The 19,320-nt window shown below is 49.0% G+C and overlaps 1 protein-coding gene across 1 annotated transcript; it reads left to right on the forward strand.

Moving 5' to 3' along the window:
• Positions 1–698: 698 nt before the first annotated feature.
• LOC144731510 (transmembrane protein 161B-like) lies at positions 699–18,130 on the forward strand. The gene is made up of 13 exons (XM_078612617.1): positions 699–887; positions 3,725–3,828; positions 5,793–5,879; positions 7,245–7,339; positions 8,240–8,396; positions 9,005–9,156; positions 9,624–9,684; positions 10,467–10,610; positions 11,014–11,130; positions 11,811–11,901; positions 12,870–12,953; positions 14,309–14,405; positions 15,125–18,130. Exons 1-13 carry the CDS (start codon positions 885–887, stop codon positions 15,448–15,450), a joined length of 1,518 nt encoding a protein of 505 aa, XP_078468743.1. The 5' UTR covers positions 699–884; the 3' UTR covers positions 15,451–18,130.
• Positions 18,131–19,320: the final 1,190 nt, after the last annotated feature.

Here is a 19,320-nt window from a genome sequence, read left to right on the forward strand (position 1 = left end):
CGATTTTCCAATGATGTGCCAGTGATGTGCCAATGTCAGCCACGTCAGCTCCGCCCACTCGCGCAATCCCCGCCTACTTTTTCATAACCACGCCCACTAAATTATAGCACTGTACACTACTACTGTACGATATACCTTGTGGAAATTAACATGTTGATGAAATTAACATGATGTTCATTTACTGTAGGATTAAATATATTAATGTAATACAGTATAACAAACTGAGATATATATACTGCAGCAGGTGGATGACATGCAGCAGATAAATGTAAATTTCAACGTGATCCCAATACTTGAGACAATAATATTAAAATAAAATATTGAAATAACATTAACTAATATGCTCAATGGAAACTACAATGATGATGGTGTTTAACTTAAAAAAATTGTAATCAGTATAATTTCTGTACGAGAAGTATATATTTTAATCAGGCACTTCAGCCAGCTTTGCGAACAGCCCCGCGGCAGTGGCTGGGGGGGGGTGGGGCGAGAGAAGCGTGAACCGGGGGTCCTACGCCCCCCGCGCGACCTCCAACTTACAATTCCCAACACGTATCAGCAAATGCGGCTCTCCCATTGGCGCGGGCGGACGGCACGCGGTGACCGGCGGACCAATGGCGCCGGGGAACCGGGCCGCTCCGCGCCTATGCGTGGTGGGAATTGTGGTTCAGTGTTGAAGCCCCAAGGGACAGGTGGAGGAGGAGGAGGGAGGACGCGGGGAGAGCGGCGCTGGGCACGGGGAGATCGGCACGGGGAGAGTGGCACGGGGAGAGCGACACGGGGAGATCGACACTGGGCACGTGGAGATCGACGCTGGGCACGTGGAGATCGACGCTGGGCACGGGGAGATCGGCGCTGGGCACGGGAACGCTTGCAAAGAGATCATGGTGAGAGCAGTCAGTCAGTAGCTGCAGCAGTAGCAGCAGCAGCAGGGTTAGACTGGCAGCTGTCTCCCTCCTTGTGAGTGTCGGGGTGCGTGTGTGTGTAGGTGCAGCGGTGAATGTATTGGGGTGGGGGGATAGCGTAGGTCAATGAATGGCCGTGTGTGGCGTGTGCCGATGTATGGTGATAATCGAGATATGTTGAGGTGTATGGATGTGTTGGGGTGCGTGTAGGTGAATGTCTGGGCGATGTGAAGTTGTGTGGCGTAGCGGAGTCGGTTTCCGTGGGACTGTCGATGTGACGATGAATGGGAGATGTTGTGTGAAGGTGAAAGTAGGGGGCAATGTTTGACAGTGGAGGTCAATGTATGGGTGTGTCTTTGTGTGTGTCGGTGTATGTGTGTGTCGGGGTACGGGCATCTGTGTAGGGGTGTGTGTGGATATGTGTCGGTCAATGTATGGGGGGACGTCAATGTGTGTAGCCGAGTCGGAGTCAATGTATGAGGGTGGTATTGTGAAGGGGGGGTTTGGGGGTGTGTATGGGTGAAAGTGATTGGGGTGTGTGTGAAATGTGTAAGTATGGGGGAATGCGTGATTTGCGTAGGTCAGTGTTACGGATGTGTGTGTTATTGCACGAGGTTTGTCTGCAGCAAAATAGGAGTGTGTTTAAGTAATTCTTTGGGCATGTATGTGTGTAGCTATGCAGAGGTGTAGCTGTGTAATTCGACAAGTAAATGGGGATGTGTATGTAGGTCCACGTGCATTAGGCGTGCAATGCGGGGGGGGGGGTGTTGGAAGTTCCGGCCTGAATAGATCCCTGCCATCAGCACTTGGCCCAACATCATGTGTGAGTGGGGGTGTGTGTTTTAGGTGCAAGGGTGTGTGTGGGTGTGTGTAAATATATGTAAGTCATTGGCTGCCTGGAAGTTTATTTCTATGTTTAGCTCTTTATATATACATGTAATGCCTGTTCTGTACATGAATGTATATATGTATTATATGAGTGGTATTGCCCGTGTTCAGCTCCTGTGTTTAACTTAGTGGCCACTGCACGTCCGCGTGGTTGTGCAGTGTCATTCGACTCGCTGTGTGCACCTTGAGTGACGGTGCCAGCGTGTGCCAGCGTGTGCGTGATGACTGCAACGTTGATTTATGTTGCGCTGAACTTTCTATCTTAATATCCTTGTGTACAGGTGCCAACACCCAAATACAAAACACTCCTTTGGGTGGGATGCAAAATCTCATTGCTTGAAAATAGATTTAGCTGTTCCCAGTTTAAAAACAACAGAGTTATACTCTTGAAATGGGGTGGATTGGTCGCACAGTCATTGGTGCACTTGGCTATGAATCCGGTGACCCAGGTTCGATTCCCATCTTACACTTTCCGCACCTCCGATGAGCACGGTTGGCTGTGCACGCTGCGAAAGAAGTTCAACATGAATGCATACACACACATGTAACATTGGTGGTGAGTGATGTCGGAGCCGGTCCAGTCCCCCCCCTCTTCACCGGCCCGCATGGTGAAGTAAAGAGTCAATAAGCCTCCACGGCCGACATGGCATAGCGAGGCCTTCTTCAACCATTTTGTGGATTGGAAATGGAGACAATTTATTTTACTCTGAACATTTTTAGGCGACCGCATTGTTAGTGGTGTACAAACGCGTCGAACTAAAACTGACCACGTTTTGCCGTTTATGCGATTTAACACGGCCTTATAACCAAATATATCAATGTGGATAGGATTTTGGGCAATGTTTCTCTGCAGAAGGGTAATTGCCTATAATTATTCTCATTTAAGAATAATATTGGAGGAACATTTATATATGTGTTCACAAAAGTTTTATAGTAATATGTAATCGGTGAAAAATATTGTCTTTATTGATCCTGGTTCCAAAGAGCTCCTGTTTAAAATTCCACGTCTGCTTTGCAAAATCACGTGGTGTCTTTTGCTGCGCTGTCCCCTTCGATCGTGTGTGGTTGGGGTGCTTTCAATAGGTTCTCACTAACAAACACTTACTCTGATACGTAGGCCAGTATCACGTGACGATGCTGATCGCATTGTACACGTGCCTGGTTGACCAAAGCGTAACGTTGTGATGTAACTTTCACACTTTCAGCAGTCACGTGTAATTGATCGAAACTATTCCTTCTCGTTTATTATTGATACAAAAAAATTTGTCCCCAATTTGCCTGTCAAAGAGTAGGCGGTGAAGTCTTCACAGAAACTTCGTAAACGTCAAGAGGGAGAAGGTTAAGAAACACCCTCGCTGAATCTCCTAACATTTTGCTGAAACTGCAGATTGTAATCACGCCCCTGGAAGCCCGTATAAGGGTTTGTTTCCATAGTTGTGTTTTTGGAAGGGCGAAGGTAAAAGCCACCGTTGTTATATGTGTTTCTGGGTTTGTAAGGTGCGGGCGGGATCGTGTGGCAGGGTGAGTTGAACTGGTTCACGCTGGTCTCAGAGGGGAGTGGGATTTTCTTGTTTTTTGTGACATAATAGTACAGCGTTAGTGAGGAGATCATCTACAGGTAGTGGGGGCACAATGAATCGGGTGCTACGGCAAACCGAGTTCGGTTCCTGGCCATGGATGGCACCAGTGACGATTGGTATCTGAACCTATCCTGAGCCTACCCTAGGTCAACTGAGCCTCAAATGAGTGCCTGTGCTGTGTATTAACATCAGCACGTGGGGAGACAATGTTGGTGGGACATGGTGCTAGACACACTATCTCCTCGTGTGCTGTGCGCAGACCTTAACAAGTGCTCCTCAAAACAGCGCTTGCCCGAGCCAATCGGTATGGCTAAACCAAGGAATCTGTGCGCGTGCGTGTGTGTGGTGCAGGGTGTGATAGGTGTGCAGCTCGTGTTGAGCATGGTGGTGGCAAGCCTCCTGCAAAAGTTCTCCCCCCACTTCTCATTCGCCCGATGGTTGCTCTGCAATGGCAGGTGAGAATCGCCGACCGCCTTCCCCATCCTCCCTTCCCACCCCCCCGTGGCCCATCCTCTTCGCTTCCCCAACTCTTGCCGCAGTAATGAGAGAACCGCCCACCTCCGATGTCAAAGCGACACACGTAGGCAACGCTTTTACCGCGAGGAAAGTTGGAGCGGACTCAAGCAGGATGCACCCGGCAGGAAAATAAACCGAGGGGCGGCATCCACACATTTTGCAATGCTCGTGAAGCGAGATGCATTGGCGTTGCCGCACGAGACCAGAGGGCATTGAGAAGCTCCTCGAGCCAGGCCAGCAGTGGATTGAGAATGGCTACAAGAGGTGAAGATACTCGATGGGTGCTGGGCAAATGTGGCCCCCCCGATGTTCGCTTTGCTCACGCTTGCAGATTCCAGGCAAGAAGTTGGCAGCTGTGGTGAGCGGCACAAACTGTCAGCAGACGCATGTCACCAGGTGCTGGTTATGCAGCGCTCATGAGGGGGACCCCGTAAAAATCCTCGGAAGTTCTTGCGGTGGCTGCTCGTTTTTGAAAGGAAAAATAAATTGTCCGTCCATTTTCGTCACGGTCGTTAACGCGGCTATGTAATCTGCAGCAGCGCTTGTGTGTGCGTCTTCGTAGTTGCTTTGCTGAATATTAAACATCGTTTTGGATGGGGGGGGGGGGTGTGTGTCGGTGTTGGCCGTCGCGTATTTTTTGTTGTTTTGTGCTGGCGTGTAATGAACTTCGATTTGTCGTCCATCGAACTCCTGTTCTCGTGCACACACGCATTCAATGTGAGAGATCCACAAAAAGTAGCAAACCCTATACGGTGCGTACAGAATCACACCCGGCTCATGTTTGGCCTGGTACACGATCTCTAGCTTCTCACGTGCTCATCATCAACTGTAATAGAAGAGTAGCGAGTAGTGGTAGGGTGCCACTCAATTTCAGTTTTCGTGGAATTGCACCCTTGCAATTTGTTACGTTTGCTGCTACGCTTGAAAATGTCATTCAAATTTGATAATATTTACAGGTTTGCTCAGGGATCCCCTCCACATCTTATCTGCATCTATGCCTATACCATCACTACGTATTGACTGGAATTCATGTTCAAACTCTTTTGAGTGTGCAGCAAATATTTTGTCTTACACTTACCCTTATCTTAACTATTAATCAGCTAATCCCCCCCCACTCCTTGGCTCCCCCCCCCTCTTACCCTATATAATCACTGTTCTCTAAACAGCTCTCTTTATTCATTACAGTAATTGTGCTGTGGCGGTTCCACCTGAAGACGGAGGCTTGTGTTGCTTCCGAAACGTCGTGATTTAATTTAGTTGTTTTGATTTTTAATTTAATTTATTTAACTTGTCATTTAATTTCGTTTTCATTTTTTATTATTTTTTACCTTACGTGACTTTACCGAAAAAACCAAAGAGTAGAAATATTTAGATATTGCATTTAAACTCCCAGTGCTAAATCCAGGAGGCGTAACCTTGACTAATAGCAAACTTGAAATTCGAGTGGCACCCTCGTCGGTAGCTTGTTTAAAAGTAATGTTATTACTCTGTGCGCACCCGTGGCCAAATCAAGCTGAACGTGATCAATATAATCAGGATCTCAGAAACCAAGAGGGATTAAGCCTGGATGTTGTGCTTGGATGAGTGACCACCCCGTGCAGCAATTTGATGTAGGCTGCTGCAGGGCTAACATGGTGGGCAGCAGAGAGCAGTGCCACAACATCTGTTGTTGCACTGAACTTTCTATGCTTCCTCCCTTGCTAACTCGCATTCACCAGCATGGTGAAGTATGGTCAAACGACCCGCACAGCTTGCATGGTGTGGGTAGGCCCTCCGCCAACAGTGGAGTGACAAATTGGACATGCGCACGTGTACATGTATTGTTTGTACGTGCTGTGGGTGTCCTGCTATTACAACTGTTCCATTCCTTCTTGCACACACACACATGTGCACACACGTGCAGCCTGGTGCGTTACCGACACCCTTCAGACGAGGAGCTGATGAATTTGGCCGGGAAGCAAGTGCCCAAGGGAAAGTTCAAGAAGGACAGGTACGGAGAGAGTGTGTGTGCGCGCGTGGGTTTTTGTGTGGGTTTGTGGGAAGCGGCAGTGTAGTGTTCAGCGCTCTGCGCTACGAACCCGGCGACCCGGGTTCCATTCCCCCAGTGACGATTATCTGAACCGGTCCTGGGCCCTCCCCTAGGTCGACTTAGTACCTGATGCGGTGTGTAAGCATCGCCACTGGGTGGACAAGGGCAGCTGGGCGTGGTGCTGGCCACCCATCCCCTCGTGTGCCGTGCTGCCCTTCGTAGGTGCTAATCGTTAACAGCACTTGCCCCAACAGTCTGTTCATGCTATTAGCGGGATGGGGGGGGGGGAAATCGTTATCTTTGTGAATTTGTTACTGCAACCCATTGGATGGATTCTTCTATCCAATATACCTCTGGTGGCTTCGGATCTTGTGCTTCTGTGCCAGGTCAAGACAATGCCCCGTTTTTTTAAATGTCTTTTTTCCCCATATATATATCTCGTTTGTGTGCATCCTCACTCCCTGTGGTGCACAATGGTGTGTTCGGCATCTTGTGATGCTCTCAAATTCGGATTGGGGCCAGAGAACCTCTTTCCTTATGGTAGGCTCAATGGGACTTTCAGATGATCCGATAACGGCACGAATAGTAACGTCTCTGTCGACGGAGTATAAAGAGTCCCTTGCAGCGACGGAAGAGACTGAGCGTGCTTCACTTAAAACCCCGGTTTCATTGGAAGGAGAAAAATATATCCCACTAGTACCCAATTAGTGCAGATAAGATGCAAACGTTCAGAGGTGGTAAGCCTTATGTGGTCACTGACCATCTGAAATGAAATCTCATAGGTTCCCCACCTCTGCCATGAGGCTAAACGTGGGACATTTGTTTAGTGTGTGCTTGTCTGTATATATGTGTGTGTGTATCTTCTTGGTTCTTTCGGTAAAGTCACGTAGAAGGGAAGTAATAAAATAATAAAAATAAAACATAATAAAAAGAATTCTCACAACGTTTCGGCCACAACGCAAGCAGCCGTCCTCAGATTCATCATTCAGACGCTGTCTCCCCGACAGACCTGGTCTTCACCTGAGGACGGCTGCTTGCGTTGTGGCCGAAACGTCATGAGAATTATTTTATTATGTTTTATTTTTATTATTTTATTACTTCCCTTCTACGTGACTTTACCGAAAGAACCAAGAAGATGAATCTCTGCAGTCACGAAAGCTTTAAATCGAAAAGTGTGTGTGTATGTTTACACCTCACAGCCACAATGACGAATCGTGGCTGTTGATGTTGTGCATTTTCCACAACACCCCCGTCAGTGTAAACAGGAGATGTTTGTCTTGTGTGTGTGTATGCCGCGTGTTGCTGTGTGTGTTTACACACGTGCAGGAAGGAGAATGGGACTGCCGGGAAGCCAGCAACGGTGCCCAAGGACATTGAGCTGCAGCTGGAAACGAAACCCGTGTCTCCTATGGACGCACTGGGTGAGACCAAATAAACACAAATGTTCTCCGTGCAGCCATGCAGACTCAAGGGACACGTGCTGTGAGCAAGCACCTGTTAAAGTCAACCGTAAGGGGAGCGTGTGTGTGTGGCCAGGTTCACATCTGGCCAACTCGCGCACTGCACCAGGTGCTCATTGTTGAGGCTCGGTTGCCCGGGCCAAGTTAAAGCTACCCCCTTGTCGCTCGTGCTGTGCACCGCCAGACGTTTTAACGCGGGTTGCCATGATTATTGCACACACGCGCACACGCAGGCAGATATCGCTCTCAGCTGACGTTAGTCATGACCGAGATTGTAATGGGTGTGCTCACCACCGTGTTCTAACCACTGGTCCCCATACACACACATTATACAAATTATTGTTCATTAGCCATTTAACAGGCTGGTGGAGCAAGAGCTGTTTTTTTTGTGAGTATCTATTGAATCTGGCACGGTGCTAGCAACATTCCTGGCTGTGCACGTACTTGCACATGCACATGTACTAACACACCCACACGTACTCACATACCCACACGTACTCGCACACCCACACGTATTCACACACCCACACATACTCACACACATGTACTCACACAGCCACACGTACTCACACACCCACACGTACTCGCACACCCACACATACTCACACACGTACTCACACACACGTACTCACACACCCACACGTACTCACACACCCACACATACTCACACACATGTACTCACACAGCCACACGTACTCGCACACCCACACGTATTCACACACCCACACATACTCACACACGTGTACTCACACACCCACACGTACTCGCACCAACTGACCCAGTGTGAGTGGAGAAAGAAGAGTGCATCTAACTAAACACTCTGTCTCCCCCCGCCGCCTGCCACTCTGTTCCCCCGTTCAGTGCTGCACTACTACTCCGAGTACCAGTGGCTGCTGGACTTTGCGGTGCACGCGACCCTCGTCTACGTGCTCACCGAGGCCTACTACACAGTCGCCGCACCGGCCGGCGAGCTCAACCTGGGCCTGGTCTGGTGTCTGCTCAGCCTCGCGTTCTGCCTGTATCCCCACCTATGGCCGACGGCCTCTGCACTGCGGTGGAGTCTTTACGACCGGGATGAGAATTTGGAATCGAGGAGTTCACAGGCTTGGATACTTTATGAAAACGATGGACAGCACCAGAAAATAATCTGCAGCAAGAGAGTAGTGGGGAGGGAGACGGATCTCGTGGTGTTAGCAGGGTAGAAAGATGTCGAGTGCAGGAGGTCGGGCGATTATAGATGTTTTGGTCTTGTGTCGTGGGGATCGCGGGGTCGCAGTTGGCGCCACGGTGGTGAGATGTTAACTACCTCGCCTGGTATACAGGAAGCCGTGGGTTCGATCCCGATCCTAACGCCTGTACATTTGGAGTTTGCATGTTCTGCTTGTGGTTCGTGGATTTTTCCCCGGGTCCTCCAGTTTTCCCTCCACATTTAGATTCAACGCACGTTTCGAGTATTTGGCTGCTATAAATTTCCACACGCTAAGCCACTTCGTTGAGCTATCACTTGTTGCCAGATCACTTCTGAAAAAGAGCTGTACGGCTCAGTGGGCCTCACCTGGTAAAATGAAAATGTATTTAATAGTTGAGTTGTAGTTCTTGCGTCTTCCTTGACGGTGGGGGCGGCAGGAAGGTGCTCTTCTCGCTGACGGGGCAGTACTTCGGGGCGGAGGGCGGTGGCGAGCGATCACTGTGCGTCACCTTCGGCTTCTTCTTCTTCGTCAAGGCCATGGGCACGCTGATCGTCAGCGAGCGCTTCCTGGAGTTTGGGCTGGACGAAGGTACACACGCACACACGCACACATACACACGCACACATACACACGCATTCACAACAACAACTTTGACACGTGGTGGTGAGGTTACCACGGGGTTCGTGCTCGTTTAGGTAAAACTCGGAGGCCACCTAAAGTGTTAACGGAAGAGGCGCAGGTGTTATGTCCACTACCAACTTGCTGTATTTTAGCCCCCTGGCACTCTGCTCATTTCGAGTATTGCTCCTTCACCTCCCATTGTTGGAGAACAGCTGCCGCCAACACTGCTTCAACGTCTTGCACGAGCTCCATCGACAGGCTGATGTTGAAATTGGCCAATTATCCTGATTCAAGACCCTCTTTAAAAAGTCTTGAGACTTTCCACACGGATAATTAACGCGGACATTATGGCTATCGTTTCCACACCCAATCCTTGTTTAGTCTGTTCCACTTTGCAAGAGGCCTCTGTGAGTGACGTCTTCTACTCCTTGCAGGTTTCACAAACTTCTCGGAAAATGCCATTGGATTTCTGCATCAGCAGGGCCTGGAGTCAGCGTGAGTGCAAAAAAGGGACTTGTGACTTGTATATCTGCATGTTGAACCTCTTTCGTACCATTCGTAGCCAACCGTGCTAATCGGAGATGCGGGGGAAGGACACCAAACTAAACACAAAAAGCAATTCTAAAGAAATGAGTTTAATCTAAATGTAAAAGTGTGTAGCTCCAGTGGCTTCCTAGTATCAGAAGGAAGAGCATTCCAGACGGCCGCAGAAGCGAAGCGCATCTGAAAGTGGGCGATGCAGTGAACTTCCTTGTTCTATGGCGAGACAAATCTTCTGCGAAGAAAACCGGAGTTTGTGTAATGGTCTGGGCCAAAACTCATTAATCAGTCTCCCCTTGTCTCGTCTGCCCTTCTGGCCTTGGGCCCTCGAAAGAAAAAAAAATTCAGTTCTCGTTCTTGACCTTGGCTTCAAGAGGTCTTCGGTCCAGGGACTTTGAAGACTCGGGCCGTGATTCGAACTCGTCGGGTGTAATTTGCCAAAATAACAACCCGCCATACAAACTTCTCAACGTTGATGGGATTGCTCAATTTATCTGCGAAAAAAAATATTGCTTTCTAAGAACTTTATTGTGGGGAGGTTTCGTAGTTCTGTACTGCAACGTGAACTCTGCTCGCTGTCGTTAATCGGCCCGGCCGAGAGCACCGAGGCCACGACTGGCCTTGGCACTGGCTTCTACTTGAAAGGCTTTCAGTCTGAACCTCAGCCTTGCCCTCCTGGGTACTGCCCTTCAATCCAAACCGCTCTCCACCCCCGCCCCTCCCATCCTGCTGCTCAGTGGACCCATTTCCAAGCTGACCTTCAAGGCGGTGCTGGCCGTGTTCTGCGCTGTGATTGGAGCGTTTCTCACCTTCCCCGGACTCCGATTGGCCAAGATGCACCTGGACGCGCTCACCCTCTACGCCCATAAGCCGTTCATGCAGTAAGGGTCTGGAGTCCGGGGGGAATATTGTGGAGTGAAGTCGTTTGAAAGCACGTGTGCATGTTTGTGTGTGTGTGCATGTGTGGAGGGGGAGCAATGTTGTATTGGTGAGTGCATTGTGCTACAAACTGGGACATCTGGGTGAGATTCCTGTCCCCACAGTTAACTCTGTCTCCAGGTCTCTCATCTGTCTCTTGTTTATCTCTCTTTCATCTCAATAACGTTGGTTGCGTCTACATCCGTCTCGTTTCTCTCTTTTCATCTCACTAATGTGGAGCTGTACGTCTTGCTGGACCGTATTGTGGCGGTTCACTTCAAGAATCTTTGCAGGCCACATCTGGATTGTGGGCCACCTGTTGACGAGCCCTGCCTTATGTATTGCCGCCTGCGTGTGTGCACATAGGGCCATGCTGCACCTGAACTTCCTGGCGCCGCTGCTTGTGGCATTGCTGTGGGTGAAGCCCATAGCGCGAGACTACCTCATGAATATGCCCATGGGCCGTGGACAGAGACTGCACCTGTGGGTACCCTCGCCACTCACGCTGTCAATACAACGGTAGCGCGGTCATAATTCTTCGTAGGCGGCACGTGCCGTGGACCCGGTGACTTGACACTCGCGTGACGCTCAACTGAACCTTTTCGGACGTTCACCCCCTTTGCCTAACGCTCGCCACCCATCAATTCGTCGAACTCTCGCCGCTCTAAACAATTTCACTGCGAAACAAATGACGATCGGGCCAACGAAAACCGTCACGGCGAATTCCATCCGTCTCTTTCGTGGCGGACGGCCATCGTGAGCCGGGCTGCAGCGCGAGGAGCCGGGCCCGTGTGAGTGAGCTGGCGCTGTCGTGCAGTACAATAAAATCGGACACCCGACGAAATCGCCACTCAGAGCTCTGAAAGTTGGCGTGATGTGGCCCGAAGGGGCATGGCTTTGCCCGTATTTGGTATTGTGGATCATGAATCGAGGTTAATTGTATTCATTCTACCCAGTCGATCTGGAAGCCAGCTCAAAGTCGAGTGTAATTTGTGGGTTAACCACCGTGTTGATTCATTGCGAATCGATCCATGGATCGAGTAATCCCCACTGGTTGTGACATGCCCCTTTTTTTGAATTGGCTAATATTTGCATGATAGGCGATTCCGTCGCAGTGCGTTTTTTTTTATCGTTTCACATCGCCCATCTCTTAATTCCACCAGGTTGACGCCCGAGGGCTTTGACTCCGTGCGTCTCTGGGCCGTCGTGCTGCTGTGTGTCCTGCGGTTGCTGCTCACGCGGTCACACCTGCAGGTACCGTGAGTGAAGCCCAGCTTTGGAGCGTCTTCGAGATCACGTGGCCAATTGAGCGCTTCCTCCCCGATTTTGTCCGCCACAGTGGCGAGATAATAACTACCTCGCCTGGTATACAGGAGGGCGTGGTTTTCAATCCCGACCCTGACGCCTGTATATCTGGAGTTTGCGTGTCTCTCTACCCGTGTTCTTGTGGATTTTTCTTCGGGTTCTCCGGTTTTTCCCCTCACATTTAGAATCGACATGCATTTAGAGTATTTGGCTGCTATCAATTTCTGCATGGTAAGCTACGTCGTTGAGCTATCATCTGTGGCTAGGTCGCTTCTGAAAAATAACTATATTGGTCAGTGGGCCTTATCTAGTAAAATAAATTAGTAAAAAATGTATTATTGGGCATGCCGAATAACGCACGGTACAACAGTACCGTAAGCATTGCATTGTTTTTATACAATTGGCTTGTGATTTTGTGGATTAAGTGGGATTTTAAAAATTCCTATCGGAAATATTTTTTTAAAATCTTTAAATAACGTAAGCTGTAAATGTGCTTGATTTTGTCCTCGTGAAAATATGTTTTTTAATTATGGACATGGATATACCACGATAATGTGTCGTTCGCTTGATGGTGAACAACCAATATGGTCAAACAGCCCGGTGTGTAGAGGCCTTCATCCATAATTTTATTGTCAAAGGGCTGATGTTGAAAGCATTTTATGTTTTCATTTGCTGAGACTCATCTCACACTAGGCATATTTGATTATCACTTAAAACTTTAATGGAAACGTCTTGAAGAACAAATACAACAATAAGGGCACTGATTAACAAAACTTGCAGTGGAGTGGCAATATAGATAGAAACACAAGGGGACAAAATGCGATCGCATGCCAGAGTGATGGAATTTCAGCACTTGAGCGGCTTTTCGTACGCAGCAGTGGATTCAGGCTGACACTGGTTGTGGTGGCTGTGTGCAGGCTTACCTTGACCTGGCGCGGGAGAGAGTGGACCGGATGAAGCGCGAGGCTGGCCGCATCGGGACGCGTGACCTGCAGAAGATGGTGCGTTAGGGTGCTTCGACCCCCTGATTAGGGGGTGGTGGAGTGGGGCGGGGGAGGCGGGGGGCGGGGGCAGCTTGGGAGAGGAGCCCTGATCATGAAGTCGTGAAGTGTCATTTGCTTCAATCTGCTGATGAGACTTTGTACTTTCCAAGCTATGATATTTGCCAGGCATTTGACTGTTTTGCACAGAGTATAAATAAAGCTCTTTTTTGATTTAAAGCTTTCGTGACTGCAGGGATTCATCTTCTTGGTTCTTTCGGTAAAGTCACGTAGAAGGGAAGTAATAAAATAATAAAAATAAAACATAAAATAATTCTCACGACGTTTTGGCCACAACGCAAGCAGCCGTCCTCAGGTGAAGACCAGGTCTGTCGGGGAGACAGCGTCTGAATGACGTCTGAATGACGCTGTCTCCCTGACAGACCTGGTTTTCACCTGAGGACGGCTGCTTGCGTTGTGGCCGAAACGTCGTGATAATTATTTTATTATGTTTTACTTTTATTATTTTATTACTTTCCTTCTACGTGACTTTACGGAAAGAACCAAGAAGATAAATAAAGCTATTCATTGTAATCCATTAACAGGCACGATGCAACACGCTTGTCAGTGACTCGGGGCTATAAGGGAAAACGTGGAGTAGATGACGTCTCTGCAGCCGGCGATGCCATTGCCGAATCCTCGGCATAAAAAAAGGGTCACTGGCCAACACATCACCTGTGATATATTTGTGTTCCTTTTAGGGCAGTGCCAAAGTATCATTAACTTCTTTTGCACAGTACGTAGCTAACCGTGCTAATTGGAGGTGCCATTGACGAATGCGAGTTTTTGTTAGTGGTGCTCATGCACCGCCGCCAATTGCACTACCACAATTATAATTTTTATTTGACGGATATCGTGGATTGTTTCGGCCTGGATGAATCTGTTGTTTTAGTAACTAGTTCGTCACCCATTGACAATAAGCCTGTGACAGATCCTAGGTTTGAGTACTGGCTGGTCAGCCAATACTACTGCCATGACCATAAACAGACCGCCTATTTATAGGGAGTGTCGAGGCGTGTGCAACTCCGTTAACCAACAGCTGCCCGGTTGGGGAATCAGCCCCTTCTTAAAAGACAGGTGGAGCAGCGGAGCAGTTGTTCTTCCTCTCCACTATGAACCTTGCCACCAGAGTTCAATACCCGGCCATGGCTAATATCGGCGGCGAGTGATATCTCAACCAGTTCTTAAACCCCCCCCCCCCATACCCATCCCTTAAAATCCGCACTTGACGACAAGAGTTGGATAAGAGTGGAAAGAAATGAAATAAGGACTACACGGGGGGGCGGGGGTTGCTTTTGTCCTGTTTGTGAACGCAGGTGGCGCGCGTGTTCTACTACCTGTGCGTGATCGCCCTGCAGTACCTGGCGCCACTCGTCCTCTTGCTGAATCTTGTCTTTCTGCTCAAGACCCTTGGTACGTGTGAGCACACACAGCGTATATAGACCTACTACTCTACTTGCTGTGCTGCCTTTTATAGTTACCACCGCCCAGCTCTTCAGTTAAGTATCTTGTGCACGTGACCTCTTCCATCTGTGTGCGATCCACCAACCCAGCTTCAGGCATGCTTTTAATAGTCTGGTTCTAGACTCGTGCAGTTCATGTCAGTGTGTCTTGCACATTTAAGTTTGATTGAACCATTGTCGTTGATTTAGCCAAGCAATGCCGCATTGAGATTCATGGATTATTTAAAAGGGAAACGTGGATAACTTGAGTTTCAAATTGGTCAGGAGATGGCGGTATAGCAAGGGGTTTGTTCGGCTGTACGTGTGGCGCTTAAGGGTGTGTGACCGCATGGTATGTCTGGGTCTTGTCCTGGTATTCCAGTTTCCTCCCACACTGACCAAACATCCCAATACAGGACCGTCCTCAATGAAGTCTTGAATCTCAGTGATACTTTCATGGGTAAATAGAGGCTATTATCATAATAATAAGACTTGTTATTTTGTTGTTGTTGTTGTTGAAATAATTCAGTTCGTGTGGGGTGATATACACGATATCCTTGGGTCTTTAACACCCTTTTCGGAGCACATGATGCGCTATGATCATCCCCATCATCACGACAGGTAACATGGGCTGGACAATTGAATAGCACTTTGAATTCAACATTGGCCTCAAACTTTCCTCGTGCACAGGTGGTCACTCCTGGGTAATTCTCCCGGAATCCTTCACTGCTGCCATCCCCGTGGGCCCCTCCTCCGTACCTGTGGCTGCAACGACCTCGCCGCCACCTCCCATATCCGCGTCGTCATCGGCGGAGGCCCCGTCATCGGAGGGTTTGGTGGACGATGCCGGTGCGGCAGTCACCCAGGTGGCGGTGACGATGCAGAGCTTGCGCGCCGTGTTCGCAGCTCCGCTCTACCGGGGCATCCTCTCCTTCCTCACGTGGTGGACGTGCGCCTGCTGGTTCACCACCAGCCTCTTTGGACTCATGTACCACCAGTATCTGGTGACCGCGTGACCGGCCCCAACCGTTCCCCCCCCCACCCCCACACCTCCAACCATCTTTTGCCACCGCCGGGGCGGTGGCGTCCGTATCAGCGTGCACAGTCTCGACAGCCTCGACTGTCCGGACCGGCTGCCTGTGGTGGACATCGAGCTCGTCATTGTTGAAGTCTTCTGTCTGCTCGTAATGTCTCGTTCTGCCGGTTGTCAGCTGTCGCAGAAGCCTTGCGTTGTTGTAAAATGGGTCGGCCACAATATTATCGCTCGGTTCTACGTGATTTTATTTTTTGTGTCGTCGCCCCTCCACCGCGGCTTGTTGCCCCCCCGCTGTGTTTCCTGCTGATGCTTAACACGTAACGGACTAATGAAGAGCCAAGATGGGAATGTCACGCGCGCGGTCCCCCGTCGTGTGATTTGAGACTCGCTTTATCACCCCGGAAAGTGTTCCGTAAGTGTGAACTGCAGCGGTGGTGGTGGTGATGAAGATGGCAGCGATATGCCTGGTATCGATCGGCACAAGCGCGGCACGTGAAGATGAACATGCGCTTGCCGATGCTGAGAACGATGATAACGCGCTTGCAGATTTTTCAGATTGCAAACGCGTGCGGTCATGTAGCCCCCTCCCATCAATGATCATACGGACTCGAAACCTTGGACGTGCCCGACACTGCAGGTTTTACTGCCGCTATTGGATGAGAGGACGGAAGGACTGATACACCGTCCCCATTCTCCCGTATAGTCCTCTCCTACACACAGTTGTCAAATGTGGAATGCTGTGAATTTGGGGGGAAAACGTGTTTTTGTTCATTTCTGCAGCTGAAAGGGCAAGATTTGAGTTGCATATTCACAGTGACTAACTTAAAGAAACATCCCTCCTTTTGCGCGAGTACGTGTGTTTATCAGTTCACGCCTATACCCGAGTGTTTCACTTTCACGTGCAAGGCTGTGTCGCTAAAATCAATGGGGCAGTGGTGATTAAATGTTTTATTTATTCTTGCTTACATTTCTGGTTTCACACTTTCAACCTTACTTTCGACTCGCGGTCTGATACCTAGGCACGTTCTCTCTTCATACGTTGCTTTGTTTCTGTGAACACACTTTTCAATACTATTGATTTTGGACTTTAAGAAAACTAGAAAAATTATTTTGACAACACTACCTTCATGCTTCGACACACTGCAGTGCTGCATGTCTACCAATATTAAGCGTAACTCAAGATGAGTCTTACATTTCAACAGACATTCTACTTGCCTGTGAACGCTGCATCCACGAACATTTTCACGTCAACCACTCGCTTGATACATTGGATGAAGGAACTGTGCCCGTGTCTTTTGATCGGCCGACCTGGTGAGTTCGTCATGTGCCAGTGAGTGGGGACACTTATAAGTTTTCCATCCCTTCCCTGGTCTGATGCATGAGCGTGTGTTCCTTCTGAACTTTGAGTGCTCGCACTGTGTTCATAATTAATGAAGCAATATCAAGTCTATGCATGGCCAGTGTTGTGTGCGTTTGAATCAAGATCATTATTTCATTTGTTTTATTGTCCTTTTTGCTATAGCAGAGGTGAAGGTGTATTCAAAGGACTTTGTACGATCAGACACCGTCCTATTTCCTGCCTGGTATCACAATAGTCAAGAGATCAATGTTACCATGTCGAGCAGGCTTTGCACTCGTGGTGTAAACATGTATCATTAATCGATTATTATCGATTCCTAACCTCAACACGTTGCATTTTATTGCGTGCGTACGAATCTTACGTGTTTTTTTTTGCTATTTGTATATCGGCTAATGGGGTTGACTGTCATCCTCATCATCCACTCGAAGCACTGAATTCGCCACAATGTAAAAAAAGACTCCTCTTGAATTGAATCGCGGTGCATGCTCATCGACTCGCCAGGGTTGGGGGGTGAATAATTCCACCCCTCTTTTACTGTACACTAATGTCTCGATGTGACCGAGAGCAAGGAAGTTGTGTGCGAGGTGAGTTCCTGCCAATGCTCGAAAAACCATTCGCTGTACCCGCGCGGGAGCCGTGGGGTTTGGGACGGCCACTTGTAAGATTTCCCAACGCTGTGTGAGAATTTTCGTGTGACGGGTCGCACTTGAATTGTGCCAGACACCACCCTGCGTCAAACACTTTCTGTAAAGGGTGGGGGGGGGGGGACCCCCGTCAAAGAAAGCAAAAATGTTCGCAAACATTCGGCGGACCTTTCCATCTCTCTCTCTCTTGAGTTGGTGGTCTTGACAAGGCTGAGAGCGTTGTACAACCAAACTGTGGCGGTGACGTGGCACGTACACAAGGCGTGATTTGGGAGTCGTGCCTTTTTTCTGCGATGTTTTGCGGGCAAGATACACTTTTTGGCGTGGTGTCGACATTTTCCTGCCTGTGTTCCCTCGGCGCGGTAACGTGGAGTGACGATTTTTAGGTGGCGCCGTTAAAGAATCGAAGGCGTTTGTCGGTGTTTGTGTTCGGCCGAGATTGCTTGTTACTGATTGAGCGATTTCCACCAATTTTGCACACTCGCGAAAACCGCACACTGCCAATGGATTGTACGAATGGTGTGTCTTGGAAGATGTCCACGAGCATTTTTGTTTTAAGTGTGTGTGTGTCTAGTGACATGATGGTAATTGAGTTTAGTTTATTTGATGTTCATTTGCCTGCATGGCTTTTAAAATATATATTTGTTTTTGATTTCCTTTGGTGCCAAACATGACTTTTTTTTCTGCCTACTTTGTTGTACGTCGTGTTTTCTAAACAACTCTACTTGATTTTAAATTGCACTTTGTGGCCTTTGAAGGAGAACGAAATATATCCAGTCTATTTAATAGGTTATGTTTCATAGCACGTGAGCAGAGCGGCCAGAGAGAAAGATTTTACAAGAGTTGTCGACTGCACTTTCCACCATGGGGCCGTGGCGATAATTACAATTTTACATGTTTGCTGCTGACCGTGTTTCAATTAGGCGTATGAATAGTCAACTAACTAGCAGCTATGTGTATATATTATTTTCTGCACAGTTTGCTATAGGGAGCCGCCGTGGTATAAACACATTCCTGCGGAGGGAGCTGGTAGGAACGTTGGGTTGCTCGGTCAATGGCCAGGGTCAACGGCGGCGTGGTGTATTCCGCAAATATGCCCGACTGTGAGGGCGGGCACAAGCCGGCGTGAGTAGGTTAAACGTTGAGTTTTATAAGGGCACCACGGGGTGACCAGCCCCTCCCCACCCCTCCCCCACCCAGCCCCTCCCCACCCTCCCCCACCCAGCCCCACTCTCCCCACCCTCCCCTCCCCACCCAGCCCCACCCCTCCCATTTTTGGATGCACGACGGACGGACGGACACAATAATCCCCTGTGGGCTGGTGTAACCAGGAGGTTCCTACCAATATGAGCTAACTGAACAGGCATTGCCAGAGCTCACCGGGTCGATCCCATCTCCAGGCGCGGCAATCAAAATCAGCCCCGCCACGCCTCCACAGGCTGTCCACTCGGCACTATCAATGGATAACACCAAGCACGTTATCATATGGTGGGGAAAACTGTGGGGACTACCACCTCTGCGGATGTCCTGCCAGTGTGTTGAGTTAACTTTGTTACAGTGTGGAAGTGTAGGCCAAAAGCGTAGCTCATGAAGGGGGGTGGGCTCTTGAGCTAAGTCGAATGAGAATACGCCCAAGAATTGGAATCAGAATTAGTATTTATACCGGAGGAATCCGATTAGTTATAAAGCTCCTTTTCACAGATGTCCAGTGGGGACACGGGGTCAGGATAATAAAAAGACGGTATGAGTGCAAAGTATAGCAAAGGTCAGCAAATCAACTTAAACATATACATGCTAATAAAAACATTAACGACTAAAGCGATGCTTTATCCCGTCGAGCACGTGC

The sequence above is a fragment of the Lampetra planeri genome, chromosome 39 (genome assembly GCF_965212315.1).
Source record: "Lampetra planeri chromosome 39, kcLamPlan1.2.h2, whole genome shotgun sequence".
Classification (NCBI taxonomy): Eukaryota; Metazoa; Chordata; class Hyperoartia; order Petromyzontiformes; family Petromyzontidae; genus Lampetra; species Lampetra planeri.

Excerpts from the sequence above, each read along its gene's own strand:
- LOC144731510 (XM_078612617.1), top strand. Across the intron at positions 7,340-8,239 it reads GTCTCCTATGGACGCACTGG|TGCTGCACTACTACTCCGAG; the intron begins GTGAGACCAAAT and ends TCCCCCGTTCAG. Across the intron at positions 9,157-9,623 it reads GGAGTTTGGGCTGGACGAAG|GTTTCACAAACTTCTCGGAA; the intron begins GTACACACGCAC and ends TACTCCTTGCAG.